At 45.1% G+C, this 15,731-nt stretch overlaps 1 protein-coding gene across 1 annotated transcript; it reads left to right on the plus strand.

Moving 5' to 3' along the window:
- Positions 1 to 844: 844 nt before the first annotated feature.
- LOC136495893 (uncharacterized) lies at positions 845 to 8,297 on the plus strand. The gene is made up of 2 exons (XM_066491687.1): positions 845 to 2,195; positions 8,119 to 8,297. The coding sequence occupies exons 1-2, from the start codon at positions 845 to 847 to the stop codon at positions 8,295 to 8,297; spliced, it is 1,530 nt and encodes a 509-aa protein (XP_066347784.1).
- The last annotated feature ends 7,434 nt before the right edge of the window (positions 8,298 to 15,731 follow it).

Raw genomic sequence — 15,731 nt, forward strand, 5'->3', positions numbered from 1 at the left:
GTTTTTTTTTTCTAGGGGCAAAAACGTCTTTTTAACGGCCAGTTAACACCGTTAGCTAACGGATTTGACGGCAGTGTCAAATTAGGAACGAAAGTTGAAGTGAGTGTCAAATAGGGAACGAAGAAAATTTCAGGGCCAAGAAAGGAACGACTCATTTTCCCAGTGTCAAATAAGGAATTCTCCCTTATATTTGCACGCACGGCATGGGCTAGTAGTAGTAGGTTAGTAGGTCGAGCGAGCGCTCGCGGACGAAGGACCAAGGCACGCAAGGACCAGCAGCCAAGATCGTCGGCACGCGCGGCGGGGAATCCCGATCCACGCAAGCGGCGGCATGTGCGCCGGGAGCCTGCGTGTCACTCACTGCACGGGCACGGAGGGAGCGGGACGGCGACGGAGATGCTTTTGGCGCGGCTCGAAGAAGAGTGGCGCGGCGGGATTCCGAGGCATCACGACAAAGAGCGCACTTGTTTAACAATGCTCTGCCAATGTTTCAAAACAAAAACAGTATTGCTATCTATCAACCGGATAATTTAAGAGCTTGTATCAACTGATTTTTGACCGTTCGTTGCCGTCGGCCGATGGCCCAGGCCGTCCGATGCGTCCGCCATTGTTAGGTGTATGCATCCATCATCCGTGCGCGTGTAGTACGTGGCAAAAGTGGAGCAGCTATAAGGGTGTGTTAAAGAACTCAGGAGCTACTCTGAATAGGAATTTGTATGTTGTCTACTTTAACTGTGGAGAGATAGGGCATCTGAGCTCTAGTTGTAGTCGACCCAAGGTTTGCTTCAACTGTCGCCTTACCAATCATGTTGTGAAGCAGTGTCCTGAATGGCTCAAACCACCAATGGCTGCTCACTATTATGGAAGTGCTTGTGTAGGTCTTGGCTTTTATCATATTGATGTGGGAGCTAGGGACAACAGATTTAGCCACTGGCATGGTATGGATAATTTTGGGGTGCTAAGTATTGTGGAAGGGGAAATGGATGAGGCATGGCTTTTAGAAAATCTGAGAGAGTTGTTTGACAAGGACTGGAATTGGCAGCTGAAGAAGACTGATGATACCAGCTATATTGTCAGATTTCCTCCTAGTAGGAAGGTTGAGAATCTGGTGATAGGAAAGGCCTCTCTCTTTCAGCTGAATAGGCCCAAAGTTGTTGCTTCGCTGAGTGTGTGGAATGGAGATGTGGAACCAGTTGGGAATTTGACTGAAGTATGGGTTCAGATCAAGGGAATTCCTCCCAAGTGGGTTGATTGGAACACGGTGAGAGAAGTTGCTTCAAGTCTTGGTCTGATGATAGAGCTGGACTGGCATGCTGTGTTTGACAGTTTCTTTAGTTTGGTCAGAGTCAAAATCCTTTGTAGGGACCCTACCAGAATTCCTAGAGGAAGACTGTATGTGTTCAAGGCTGGGGTGTACAAGATCTTGTTCAATCCTGAGGGATATGTCCAAGCTGATACTTCAACTGATGGTGATTCTGGAGATATTGAGGAACTAGAGGAGGATGACTTGTTGGATGAGGATGAGCCTAAGGACAATCCAAAAGGGAATGATGCTGAACCAAAGAAGGACAAGGACCATGAACCACAGGAGAGGGAGTTACCTGAACAGTCAGATAAACCACATGGAGGTGGTACCTCTTCTGCGGGTGGAATATCGTCTAAAAGAGCACTGTTGTTTGAGGATGATAGTGTCACAACTCAGAAGGATGACTTAGCAATTGATTGTGCAAATCTGCTTGAAGTCATGGAATTAGAAGTGGAGGATGGTGAGGATGAAGCTCTAGAAGATGAAAGTTCCTTGATGCTACATGATGACAAGGAGACAATTCAATTACCAGATGAGTGGATATATGATCTGCAAGCAAAGAATACAAGTTTGCTGGATAAAAACATAGATAGCAATGGCTCTGTATTGTCACAGCAGGATAAGCAAGACTCCCAGAGTGAAAACTCTCAGATGACAGAAAAGTCCAATGACAGTGAGGAAGATTTGGTGTGGACGCAGCCCAGTGATGAAGTGTTGGAAAGAATTCAAGCTGATGATAATAAAGAAAAGACAAAGCTGCTTAACAAGAAACAACAGTGGGGGCCTGTGATTCCTTTAAGGAGGAGTACCAGAAGGGTTGATGATGGCAAGAAGGTCATCAAATGTGCCCAGGAATTTAAGAGGAAATGGTATCTAGAAGACAATGCAGGTATAAGAAAAAAAAACTTCTAAAACCCATCCTGTTTCTAAGAACTTGTTAATTTCTGTGGTCAAGGATATTGGCATAGCGGTAGAGGATGGACATCCTATTTTAGACAAGATGGTACAATTAGATTTTACTAGAATGGGTGATATGCTTTCTAAGGGTAGTCATGTTGGTTGTTCTAGTAAGGCAGTTACATCTAGTTTAGTTTCTCAGGATAATAGCAACTACCTGGATGGTAATTTCAACACACCTGAGGAAAGTGATCAGGATGGAAATTCTAGTCTGTCTAAGGATGACCAGGAATTAGGTTGGTCCAAGGCAAGGCCTAGAAAGAAGAACAAGAAAAGATATAAATGATAGGTTTGCTTTGGAATATTAGAGGTCTGAGTAAGCTTGGTAGGGTTCCAGCCCTGGTTAGTAGAATCAAGGATTCTCATGCTGGTTTTGTAGGCATTATGGAGACCAAGAAAAACTCTCTATCAGTAGGTTTTCTGAAAACTTTGTCTAGTAATGTTCCTTTTTCTTGGCATCATTTAGAAGCTAAAGGCTCAGCAGGAGGAATCCTAGTTGGTGCCAATATGGATATTTTTAATATGGTAGTGAGTGATGTACTAAAATTTTTTATTAGTGTAATGCTTACTAACAAAGCTAATGGGTTTGTCTGGAAGCTCATTGTGGTTTATGGACCAGCTTACGATGATCTTAAGCAAGAGTTCTTAGAAGAGTTAGACACTGTGATGGGTGCTTGGAATGGCCCAACTTTGGTTGGGGGTGATTTTAACCTTGTTAGGTTTGCCTCTGATAAAAATAATGGAGTGTATAATCATAGGTGGGCAGATGAGTTTAACAGTTGGGTTAACAGGTGGGCTTTGATTGAGTTGAATCCTAGTAATAAAAAATTTACATGGACTAATAACCAAGAGCACCCTATTTTAGCTAAGATTGACAGGATATTTGTCTCTGGTTTGTGGGATGCTGCTTTTTCTTTGTCCAGTGTCAAAGCCCTAGATAGATTTCCAAGTGATCATAACCCTCTAGTTTTAGATTCTGGGAGGAATACCTGCTTTGGCAAAAAGAGGTTTCATTTTGAGAAATGGTGGCTGGAAAAAGAGTCCTTTTCTAGGATTGTGGAGAAAGCTTGGGAAACACCTTGTACTCTAACTAATTTTTGGACAGATGGCAATTTAGAGTAAGGACCTTAAGAAGGATGATTAGGGGGTGGGCAGCAAATGAGGTATCTGTCCAAAATAGAGCCAAAGTGGAGTTGTCTAAGGAGTTCACTAGACTGGAGAGTCTAGCTGAAATCAGGGAGCTGTCTAGAGTTGAGAGGCAGGAGTTAGCTCAAATTGAAGATAAGTTAGAATTGATTAGGTCATTAGAAGAGATTAAAGTTAGACAACGTTCTAGGGATAGAAACATTCTCGAGGGTGATAAGAATACGGCATATTTTCAGGCGGTGGCTAACCAACGGAGTAGAAAAAAGAAAATAGAGTGCCTTGAAAGTCCTACTAGTCTAGTTTATGACCAGAAAGGGATGATGAGAGTGGCAGTAGATTTTTACAAAAATTTGTTTGCCAAGGACCCAGAGCCTTTCTTTAAGTTGGGACAAAATTTTTGGGAAGAGGAGGATAAGGTCTCTAGGTATGAAAATGAGTTACTCATAGCCCCTTTTTCTGAGTCAGAGATCAAGGATGCCATTTTTAGCTGTTATCCAGATAGTGCCCCTAGGCCAGATGGCTTATCCTTCCTCTTCTACCAAAAGTTTTGGAATCTCATTAAAAATGATGCGGTGCATCTTTTTAATGATTTTCATAGGGGGGATTTAGACCTTAAGAGACTCGATTTTGCATTGGCTACTCTAATTCCAAAGGTAGGAGAGGCAACTAACATGAAGCAATTCAGACCTATCAGTTTGTTAAATTGCAGCTTCAAGATTTTCTCAAAATTGTTAACTCTTAGGTTGACCTCTGTGGTTCAAAGGATAGTTGCTCCAACTCAATCTGCGTTCATAAAAGGTAGATATATTTTAGAAAGTGTAGTAGTAGCTCATGAGTTGGTTCATAGTGTGCATCAGAGTGGTGAACCTGGGGTTATTATCAAACTAGACTATGAAAAAGCTTATGATAGAGTGTCTTGGAGTTTTCTTTTTAATATGTTAGAAGCCCGTGGTTTTGAACCAGTTTGGATAAACTGGATTAGACACATTGTGGTGGGAGGATGTTTGGGTATTATTGTAAATGGGGAGGAAAGTTCCTATTTTAAGCCTGGTAAGGGCTTAAGACAGGGAGATCCTTTATCCCCTTTTCTTTTTAACTTAGTTGGAGATGGTTTGTCTAGAATGCTGAAAAAAGCTGTAGATAGAGGGATTGTGACAGGGCTTCTAGGAGAATTTAGACAAGGGGGTATTATGGTTCTGCAGTACGCAGATGATACCATTTTATTTTCCAAAGCTGAGGCATCGGTGGTGGAAAATCTTAAATGTATTCTTATGTGGTACGAATAAAATTCAGGTATGAGAATCAATTTCCACAAAAGTGAAATGATCCCAATCAACTTAGAGGATGAGGAAGTACACAGATTAGCCCATATTCTCTCCTGCCCTGTTGGCAATTTCCCCATTAAGTACCTAGGTATTCCACTACATTTTAATGTTCTGACCAGGGATGACATACAACCTTTAGTGGATAAAATCATGAACAAAATTGCAGGTTGGAGAGGAAGGCTGATGTCACTTGCTGCTAGGGTAGTTTTAATTAAATCCTGCCTTTCTAGTATTCCTGTTTATCTTCTATCTTTTATCAAATTTCCTAAATGGGCCATTAAAATGTTAAACACCCACATGGGTAATTTTCTTTGGGATGATTCTAAGGATAAGCATAGATACCACTTGGCAAACTGGGAGTTAGTTTCGATGCATAAGGAATTTGGTGGTCTTGGGGTCCCTAATCTGAGAGATCTAAACTTGTGCCTTTTGGCTTCATAGCTTAAAAGATATAATTTGAATAGAGATAAACTCTGGAAAGAGTTAATAGATTTCAAGTATGATACTTTGAATCCTCATATTCTGCTCACTAGAACTTCGAGTGCTTCTAGTTTTTTTTAAGGGTTTTATGTGGGCAGCACAGGCTGCTAAGATGGGTTTTCTGTGGAAGGTTGGAAGTGGGAGGAAAGTTAGGTTTTGGGAGGACACTTGGCTAGGTTCGTCCAGTTTGGCCATACAGTTTTGGCCTATTTACCGGATCATTAATGAGCATGGTAAGACAGTTGCAGAGTTGTGGAATGGATCATCTTTGAAATGCACCTTTAGGAGAACAGTAAGTGATGACCTTTATCAGTTATGGTTAGAAGTAGTTCAATTAGTTTCAACAGTTCATCTTTCGGATGAGGAAGATGAGATGATCTGGAAGTTTATTCTAAAGGAACTTACTCTTCTCAATCGCTTTACAAAGTCATTTATTTTAGAGGTGTTAAGCAGGTGCATGTATCGGCGTATGGGGGATTAAAGTTCCTCCAAGAGTCCATATGTTTTTATGGCTTTTGATTAATAATAGAACTTTAACTAGGGATAATTTAGCAAAGCGTAGAAAAGTAGAAGATACAACGTGTCTCTTCTGTGTTGAGAATGAAAGCTGCCATCATTTATTTTTTGATTGTGTTGTTGCTAGGAGGTGTTGGACTGTTGTCTCTGATATATTAGGGGTACAAGTAGGTGGTGACTTAGTCAGTTTAGGGCAGCTTTGGTTGAGTGACAAGAAGAATAGTGTTATTAACATGATAACCTCTGTTGTTTTGTGGTCCATTTGGAAACTCAGGAACGAGCTTTGTTTTCAGAGATCTGAATGGAAAAGTATGAAGGTGTTGTTCTATAAAATCTTGGGCCTGCTACAAAACTGGACAGTTCTGTGCCCGGTGAACAAGAGGGAGCGGCTGGATGGTTTCCTGGAGAACCTGAAGACGGTGGCAAGGAGGGTAACTTGGCTTCCAGATATTCCCAGAAACGCAATGCAAAGTACTTCGGAGGCATGACCTCGGCGCCCCAAGATGAAGGTGCTCAGTTGCCTGGAAAGTGCTCAAGGCTGTTGGTATTTTCGAGCTTTACCTGATGAAGGATCTGTAACGTTCCTGGGATGTAATGAAGGGTTTTTGATGATGGAGGGGTGGTTTAACTCTGTCAGTTTTTGTTTGATTGGTAGCGTCGGGTTGGTTGTCACCGCCTGACAGGTGGTTTTTGAACGCTATGTGAGCAAAACTGTGCTGTAAAAACTGTTTGGTCTTTTGATAATATTTGAAAGGCCGGGGCTTTATGCCCTTGAACTCTAAAAAAAAGTAGAGCAGCGGCCGCCATGCCTGCTGGCTGGGCGCGTGCACGCATGAGATCCGATCCGGGACACGTTGCATGCAGTTCATCATGCACGCTTCTCGCTATAGAAAAAATTGTAAATTTGTGAAAAATTTGATGATATTTGTGAACAATTAAATATATATTTGTCTAATATCTGGAATCCATAGAAAAAATTTGTAATTTTTTTGAAAATTTTGGTATATATTTGTGTTATTCTCAAATTATATCACTCTGTTCAATAAATTACACTAAATAAATTATTGTAAATATAGCAATAAGATAGTGTAAATATAGCTAGAAGACGGTATAAACGCATGAGAAAAATTCAGTTGATAGGAGAGGCCAAAACACCCGAATACCCTGACATATCAAAAAAAAATGCCTTGCACACGTACGCACCTACGTGCACCAGTCTGCCCAGGAGTCAGGACGGATGATGAGCTCTAGCTACTAGCCACATGCAGAGCCGCTGAGCGTGTTGGAAGAAGCCAATAGAACTGTTCAGACAGTATTGTATATATGATGATCAGTTTGGTGTCCATTATCTCTATCTAGAGGATCCATACTGGTTAGCTATAGCTAATTGCATCATTGGGACTTGTCGCCAAGTTCACCGTCGATATCTCAAGAGTTTCACGATGTGTTACCTTCAAGCTTCAGGGGAGCCAGAGCCCACAGGTAGGGGCATCCGGCCTGTTCGCTTGGTCGTGTTTGACTTATAAGCCATGACTGAAAATACTGTTGGCTGATTTGGTGTAAGAGAAAAATAATATTCATTGACTGAAAACAAGTCAAAACAAGCCAAACAAGTCCAAACGAATAGGGCAATCATCTGTTTCCGTTTGCACTTTATTTGCACACTAGACTAGACCATTTGGGTTTTGGGAGATATTGGGCGGGAGGTTATCTAGACACTATGCTCGTAAAAAAACGACAAATCTTTTGAAGTGCCTCAGATAGCTAGCTGTGCTAATGATGAGCAGATGTATTATATCTATCGCCCTTTCGCCTGTGCCGTAGCTATATGATGTCAATTATAAGTTGTTGAACCCTTCAAATTAACAACAAATTCGTCTTTGTGCTTTCAGTTCGAAGCCAGCCAGCCGGCCTACTTACGAACACCTACTGGCTTACACGTACACGTATGCTTGTCTCACAAAGATCATCACAACTGTGTGCATGCATGGCCCAAAAGTTAAATTTATTTTAGTTAGATGACTTGGACTTAGACCTGAGTCCAAACCCCTAAGGAAAAACATGCATGTCAACCTAGCTACTAGCCCCACATGTTGCCTTAACCACCGCTAAAGCTCCCTAAAGCCTGAACCATAACAATAAACTACTGCTGATAAACCTTATCATACCACGGGTTTGTTTAATATCGCACGGGAAGGAAGCGGAAGCGGAAGAACATGGTCGCTACCCGCTCAAGCCTGCGCCTCGCGGCGCGCCCATCAACGGTGCCGGTGGGGGGCCACCAGGAAGCTGATGCGCAAACTTGACTTCATCAACAACCCGTCGCCGGCGCCTGATGTAGCTGTCACCGCCTATGTGGATATATATGCTGATGATCTGCCGGAGCAGGTCGTCACGGTGGGGCCACGAGGAAGCTGATGCGCGAACTCGACTTCATCAACAACCCGTCGCTGGCGCCTGATGCAGCTGTCACCGCCTATGTGGATATGTATGCTGATGATCTGCCGGAGCAAGCCGTCATGGCGATCAGGGCTGCCACGCACCTGAGCAACAATTCAAGGAGCTAGCCGAAGCACTAGCGGCTATAGCATAGGAGACGAAGGAGGTTGAGATGGAGGTTCCCTGAAGCTGAGGCAAAACCGGTGTTGTTGTGTCTGTGATCCATGTACTGTAGACTAGAGTTAGAGTCAGCACTGGCTGGTCTGCTGGTAGAGTTAGGAATGTCTGGGTTCGTGATGACTTCTTGTGAAAGGCGGACTAAATGGTGTTAGCGAGCTGGTGGTGGCGTACTTAATCCTATAACAGTTGCACAACTCCTTGGCCGTTGTAATAAGCCCGTGTAGAACCTCAAACCTTCATAGCCTAGGCTGCGGATGGTAGCGTCCCTCGCGCATGTAACGGCTATTTGCTATCTTCTTATTGTAAATCAAAGCCGGAAAACCAGATCTTTCCCAAAAAAAAAATAATGTACTAGTGTAATAGGCTGCTATATATAACTTCTTAAAAAACGCAAGCCGCGGGCGAGTGATGTCCCCACCGGTTTTTTATTAAGACGAACTTCTCACACAGCTCGCGAAAAAAACCCGAACCCCGACCCCACTCATATATAGCGGCACCTGCATCCCCGTGAGATGGGACGACCACAACCTGTACTTTCGCGAGGGACAGACGATGGGTTTTTTATCATCCTCAAGCCTGAAATTGGCCCGTGAGAGTTCGAACTCAGGACCCGAGGAGTGCCGCCAGAACCCTCTAACCAGTCCGGCTAGAGGTCCTTTGGCATATAACTTCTTATTGCTCCCTCTAGTTTGCAAATACTTGACATTTTGGACAAGAAGGTTTAATTTGGGTCAAACTTGTAAAACGTTGATTACAAATAACTTTTAAGCTAGTAGTTTAAATAAACCTGAAGACTGTATGGATATATTTGTCACATGAATTTGTTTGGATGTATATTTGTTTCTAATAGAAAAATAGTGGTCAAAACTATGTTTTGAGGACTATATATCGTTGTCCAAACCAGAGTAGATTCTAGCTACAGGTAGGAAGCGCACGTACGAGCTCTGAACAATCATCACGCCATCATCTTTTTTCTAGTTCCCGGTTCAATGCAAGGCGCAATCATGCAAACGTGTGCTTGTTCTATCAGTGGCCAGCAGCAGGTGAGCAGGCGCGGAACACCAGCCGGAAAACTTGCGCCTTGCGCCCAACCGCCGGCCATTAGAATAACCCCTGTAGGTTCGCGGCCTAACCCGACCGCCCTAATCATCGTGCTCTTGCATGCATGCATGCATTGCGGGCGGCCCCATGCATGCGCTTTGCCAACTCCCAAGTCCCATGTGCTAGTCGCGTTGCGCACGCATGCAGAGCAATATTCCATCCAGCCGCTTCACCCTCTTTACCCAGCACCAGCAGGGCCCAACCAAATGTGAAATGCCAAGCACATCTGACATCTCCTAAGCATGAAGAACAATGTGAAATCGCATGAGAATTAGCCCTTGTTTAGTTCGTGAAATTTGGAATTTGGGGTTATTGTAGCACCTTCGTTTTTATTTGGCAAATAGTGTCCAAACATGGACTAATTAGGCTTAAAACGTTCGTCTCGCAATTTCCCACCAAACTGTGCAATTAGTTTTTCTTTTCGTCTACATTTAATGCTCCATGCACGGGCCGCAAACATTCAATGTGACAGGTACTGTAGCAACTTTTTAGACTTTGGGTCCAACTAAACAAGGCCTTAACGGTGATCTAAAGACGAGCCATGCATCTCTGTCTGAACTGGGGTAAAGCCGCTGTCCCGCGAGCATGCTGCATGCATTTCTGTCAGTAAAAGTACCTGGTTCGTTAATATTCGCATTGATGCATTCGATTTTTTTAGCTTCAATTTGTCTGCATAGTGCATACTGCTACGTACAGTGTTCGAGCAAGGACATGGAACGCGCGAGAACCGGCGGGCGGCCCACCTGTCAGACCTGTGCAAATCGGACGCCATAAGTTTTTTTTTCCGAAAGAACGGCAAAAGCTTTGCCGTGGATTTTATTAGACGATATAAAAAAAAGGGCAAATACAACTCTCTATTTACACCCAGCGTCCCCTGCTAAACAAAAACGGAAAACTAGTAAAACGGCAGAAAAAACAACTGTACAGAAGAAAAAAGGTAAAAAGACTGAGACTAGGGACACTCCGAAAATAAGAACCCTGGCCCAACTGAAGAAGAGGTCCACTGCTAGTTCGCCGTATTATGAATTGGAGACGTCGCCAAAGAAAATTGACTTATATCATCTTTGCACAAACTTGCAACTTGTCTTGGGCTCAAACTTTTTTGTTGGAAAGTTCGCCTATTCCTCTCTTTCCAGATATTCTACCAAAAATAGATTATGATCCCGTCGAAGCGCCGTCTTTGATTTTTGTCAACTTTTCTCCTACATCTTCACCAGTAATTATGAAGCGACCCAGTTGTGCTTATGGAGCTTAGGTCAGTTAAACTGAACCATATCTTGATCAACTCCCACACTTCCTTAGTGAAAGGGCAATCTTTACACAGGTGCGTTGGTGTCTCTTCATCATTTGTTGTTTGGGCCTTTGTGAGCTAGCCGCTTTGGACTCTGGCACATTGCGAGGATCGCGCCCTTTTTCTTTTATAAACAAACGCACGCTTGTAAAGCTTGTCCTTTGTAGGCCATAGGCCATAGGCCATAGGCCATGTGGCTTATAAAGATGCTGTTTTATTATGAGAGAAAAACACTATATCATGTTTGATATGATCAAGCGAATAGGGTGATTGCTATGATTGTGTGTCGAGTTCACTTGAAGAGGCTGTGCCTCCGATCCATTGTTCAGTACTTCAGTTGTAGTTTGGTCCCTGATGATGGATACTGAATACTGAAAAGTAAGAATCAGCTGTGACAAGAACTAAACAGCTCAATACTACAAATTTTACACAACCTATAGTTTTGTTTACAGAGCCAGATCCACGCACTGTGTGTCGGCATTTTTTTTTTTTTGACAACACTGTGTGTCGGCATTGTTGACCCTTCTGAGTTCCTTCCTCACCTACATCAGCAATAAAATGAGTAAATGACTGACGAGTGTGTCACCCTCAACAACTCCACAAGTAGTATGGCATATCACTGGGTTGTTCATGTAGGAGTAATAGAAAACACAAACAATGACATGGGCATGTCTGCAATCTGCACAATGATCAATGTCTGCAGAGCCTACCTGCAAGTGCACGATGACGATCCTGAGCGGAACCTTCCTATCCTTTGTCAGTTCGCCACCTAGTAGCATGAGATGAGCTGTCACAATCGTGTTTGATTTTTTTAATAAATATAAGAAATATATTTGTCATTACATACTCCGGAATGAATCAAATATTATGCAACAACCTAATAACACGTGTCCGTGCAAATAAAAGGATTGCAGGTGAGCTGAAGGTGGTGCTGTCCACGGTGACAGGGCTTGAGCCTCGGGAGCAGAGGCTGCTTTTCAGGGGCAAGGAGAGGGAGGACAGCGACCACCTCCACATGATCGGGGTGAGGGACCCGAAATTTTTTATTTTTTAGTCTTTTTTTTTGAAAAGTTTTCACAAATACACCTATAGGTGAAAGATTTCAAAATCCGGACCCTTAACTCGACGTCATCATTGCTGACGCTGAGCTAACACGTCTTGGCGCCAGCGTCCCTAGCGTCGAGCTCTTGGACTCGAAGCCAACGTGACAGCGACATGGTAGGGAAGCTCGGCGCTGTAGATCTTGACGCCGAGCTTGACGCCAGGGTGACTGGCGCCGAGCCTGCCTTACGTATGGGCCCCAATCCTTTCTCTCCTCTCCCTCTCTCTCTCTCTCGCTTTTCCCTCGCCCGAGCAGCGAACCGCCGCCGCCGCCCACGCCCTCTCCCGCACCCGGCCGCCTGTGCCCGCGCGCCCTCTCCCTCGCCGCGCCCCGCGCCCCGCCGCCCGTGCCGCGCCGCCACCGCGGCCGGGCCACGCCCCACGCCCGCGCCAGACCGCCGCGCCTCGCACCCGCGCCGCGCCGTTCCCCGTGCCCGCCCCGCGCCAGGCCGCCCGTGCCCTCGCCTCGCCCGACGTGACGCCCGCGGCCGCCTTGGCCGCGCCCCGCCACGTCGGTGCCGTGACCATGACCGTGCCGCCCGCCACCGCTGGCCTCGGCCGCGCCCGCCGTCCCGCCCGCGCCCGCCGAGCCGGCCTCGCCGCGCGGAGCACCGGGCATCCCACGCCCGCCGCGCACCACCGCCGTCATCGGACGTGCCCCCGCCGGCCCTGGCACCTGCAGCGCCCCGCCATGCCACCGCCGACCCGGCTCGTCGGCAGGACCCACGTCCGGCGTCCGCTACGATTCCGTCGACGTCCGCGACTTCGTCGTTGGATAGGTAAAAATTATGGATTTACAATGTGCGTACTTAGTTAGCTTTGATTATAGTGTAGTAGTTTTGACATTTGTTATTTACTAGTTAATGTGATGACCTGGGTAGTTGATTTAGTTAGTGATCTAGTGAGATATATATGTAGATAGATAGAAACATAGATACATAGGTACATAGATACAGTTAGATAGCTACTTAGATAGGTAGTTACATATTTAGTTAACTAAATAGGACCTAGCTATTTAGTTAGTACACTGTATCTATGTATATAGTTATTATCTTATTTACTTAGTTTGTAGTTAGAAAGTACTTGTTAGGTACCATCTATCGTCTAATTTGGACTAAATGACATATGTTTCGTTATGTGTTTAAACTAGATGGACAACCTAGTGACCATATATTATGGAGGCACCGTTGAATACGATCGCTATGGATATGTTGAGTTTGTTGACATGCAAAGCGTGCTTGTGCTATTCAATGATAGGCCTTCATTTAGCGAGATGGTTGCAAGGGCTCGGGAGGAGCTGCATTGCCTTGGAGATGATGGCATTGCAGTTGAGGGTGTACTACACCTAGGTTCTCCTCCCAATATCTTCAGGCGAATGATCCCAATTGGGTGTGTGGATCAGTGGGAGAACTATGTGAGATCGGCTATGAAGAGCTAGCTGCAATGTTTGAACGTGGTTGTACGTCGGGTGTTAGTTGATCCCATCCCTCATGGGGTTTTCCCACCAATAGGTTAGCAGGCACACATTGACCCTCCCATCCTAGAACCTGATATGGATGTGGAGGTTGCACCTACGGTTCCCGATGCTTAATCTGCCCCCAATGCGGTAGTTGGAGATGCTTGTCAGACTCGTGTTGTTGTGGTAGATCCTCCTCATGAGATCCCTTTGACACAGACTCATCCAAGTAAGTATCTTAACTGTATGGTTATTGGGAGCTTACCCCCTTCCTTACATCCATTTCTTTCATTCTTTCCTTATTCCTCTACTTATGTTGCAGGAGACATTCCTAAGAATGTGGATGTGCCCCCTGTTGCTGCGCAAGTGCACTTTAGAGATGGATTCTGTGGCTCCAATAGTGTTGAAATTATGCATGATTCGGAGCCATATGAGATGGCAAGGGCTCTTGATTCTGATGATGATCGCCCTATTGGAGAGCTGACAGAGAGTGATGTTGAGATGTTGAGGCGTATCTTTCCCAGCCGCCGTGATCCAAGATTTCACGAGTTCAGCGATCTTGCTCATTCCGATCAGGCATGTGCAGAAGGACGTGATGATGAGCTCCTAGAAGCTCCTGAGGCCAGCCCTAACATGGTAATTGAGAATGGAAGGGTGTTCAGTGACCTCCCTGCATTGAAGAGGTGGTTGCAGGCGTTTGCAGTGATACGAAAGAGACATTACAAGGTCTTGTATTCATATGTAGAGCGCCGTTACACAGTTGTGTATGACAAGGAACGCTGCCCATGAAGGGTTTGTGCAAGGAAGCAAAAGGTCACCGGAAAGTGGAAGATCACAAAAGTTGTTAGGCCACACAATTGTGCTAACCATAAGCTAACACTGAGGCATCAGCAATTGTTGCCAAGCGGTTGATGGGAATATTGCAGGGAGAACCCAACATGAAGGTGAGAACAATTATCAGGACCGTTGAGGCGTTGTGTGGAGGTTATGTGATAACTTATGGTAAAGCTTGGAGGGCTAAGCAGCGAGCATGGAAGATGATATATGGGGGACTAGGAGGATGGGTACGAGCAGCTGCCAGTACTTTTCAATGCAATCAAAGCGATGAATCTAGGCATGCATTATGAGTACATTCCAAAACCAAATGCATGGAAGGATGGGAGGCAAATATTCTTCCATGCTTTCTGGTGCTTCCTCAGTGTGTTGAGGCCTTTAGGCACTGTCGTCTCGTCTTCTCCATTGATGGTACGTTCTTCATTTGCAAATATTAGGGCACACTTCTTATAGCCATATCATGTGACACAAACAACAAGTTGGTTCCTTTGGCATTTGCTTTGGTTGAGAAGGAGAACAACGATAGTTGGGGATGGTTCTTGAGGCTAGTCTAGATACACATGGTTGGGCCTAGCAGGGAGGTTGGCGTCATATCTGATAGGCACCAGGGCATACTTAATGCCGTGCGAGAGCAGATAGAGGGGTATGCACCTTTGCACCATCGTTGGTGTACTCAGCACCTTGCCGAGAATCTACTCCGGAAGGATGGTATGAAGGGTAACTTTGATCTGTTCCAAGAGGCTGCTCGATAGCTTGAGGACAAGTACTTTCAAAAAAAGTTAGAGCAAGTCAGAACCGCATCAAATGCGAAAGGTAGACAATGGCTCACAGGTTTGATATGGGATTTGGAGAAATAGACGAGAGCTCATGACGCCGGTGGATGGAGGTACGAGTTTCAGTGCAGCAACATGGCGGAGTCATTCAATAAGTTGCTATTAGGGATATGTGGTATGCCCGTGAATGCAATCGTTCAATTCACCTTCTATAAGGTATAAGCTTGTTGCCTGGTTCAACGATAGACACGCCCATGCATTGAAGTTGCGGAGTGATGAAGAGATATGGGCTTCGAAACCAAAGGCACACCTAGAGAAGGCAAATGAAAGGGCTGACACACATGAGGTTATATGCTTTGACCACGCCACAGGGACTTATTAAGTTGAGCATAGGGGCGGTACAACGTCCGACGGTGAGGTCCGAGAGTCGAGGATGCATGTGGTTGTCCTCCAAGATTTCAAATGCACTTGTGGTAAACCAAGATAGTACCACTTTCTATGTTCCGATTTGGTGGCAGCAGCTAGGCATCGCAACTATAATATCGAGAGCAGAATACCTCACGAGTTCAGTGTCGACACGCTTGTGCACACATGGAGCCCCTGCTTCGTGCCTTTCCAGGACCCTGGAGAGTGGCCTCCATATGATGGGCCGAAGTACATTACGGATCCAGCTTATTGTTGGAACAAGCATGGGTCAAGGAAGAGGACGAGGCACAAGATGGTTATGGATCAGATACCCAGAAGAACGAGGCGTGGGAGAGGAACCCCATTTGTTACTGACCCCGAGCAGTACGAGTGTGGCAAGTGTGGTAGACTTGGCCACAAT

The sequence above is a fragment of the Miscanthus floridulus genome, chromosome 12, assembly GCF_019320115.1.
Source record: "Miscanthus floridulus cultivar M001 chromosome 12, ASM1932011v1, whole genome shotgun sequence".
In the NCBI taxonomy this organism is placed as follows: Eukaryota; Viridiplantae; Streptophyta; class Magnoliopsida; order Poales; family Poaceae; genus Miscanthus; species Miscanthus floridulus.

What these genes read in the sequence shown, in the direction of transcription:
- LOC136495893 (XM_066491687.1), top strand. Translation starts at nt 845, where the DNA reads ATGGCTGCTCACTATTATGGAAGTGCTTGTGTAGGTCTTGGCTTTTAT. An exon ending in GTATCTAGAAGACAATGCAG is followed by an intron (nt 2,196 to 8,118) that starts GTATAAGAAAAA and finishes CTGCCGGAGCAG; the next exon opens with GTCGTCACGGTGGGGCCACG.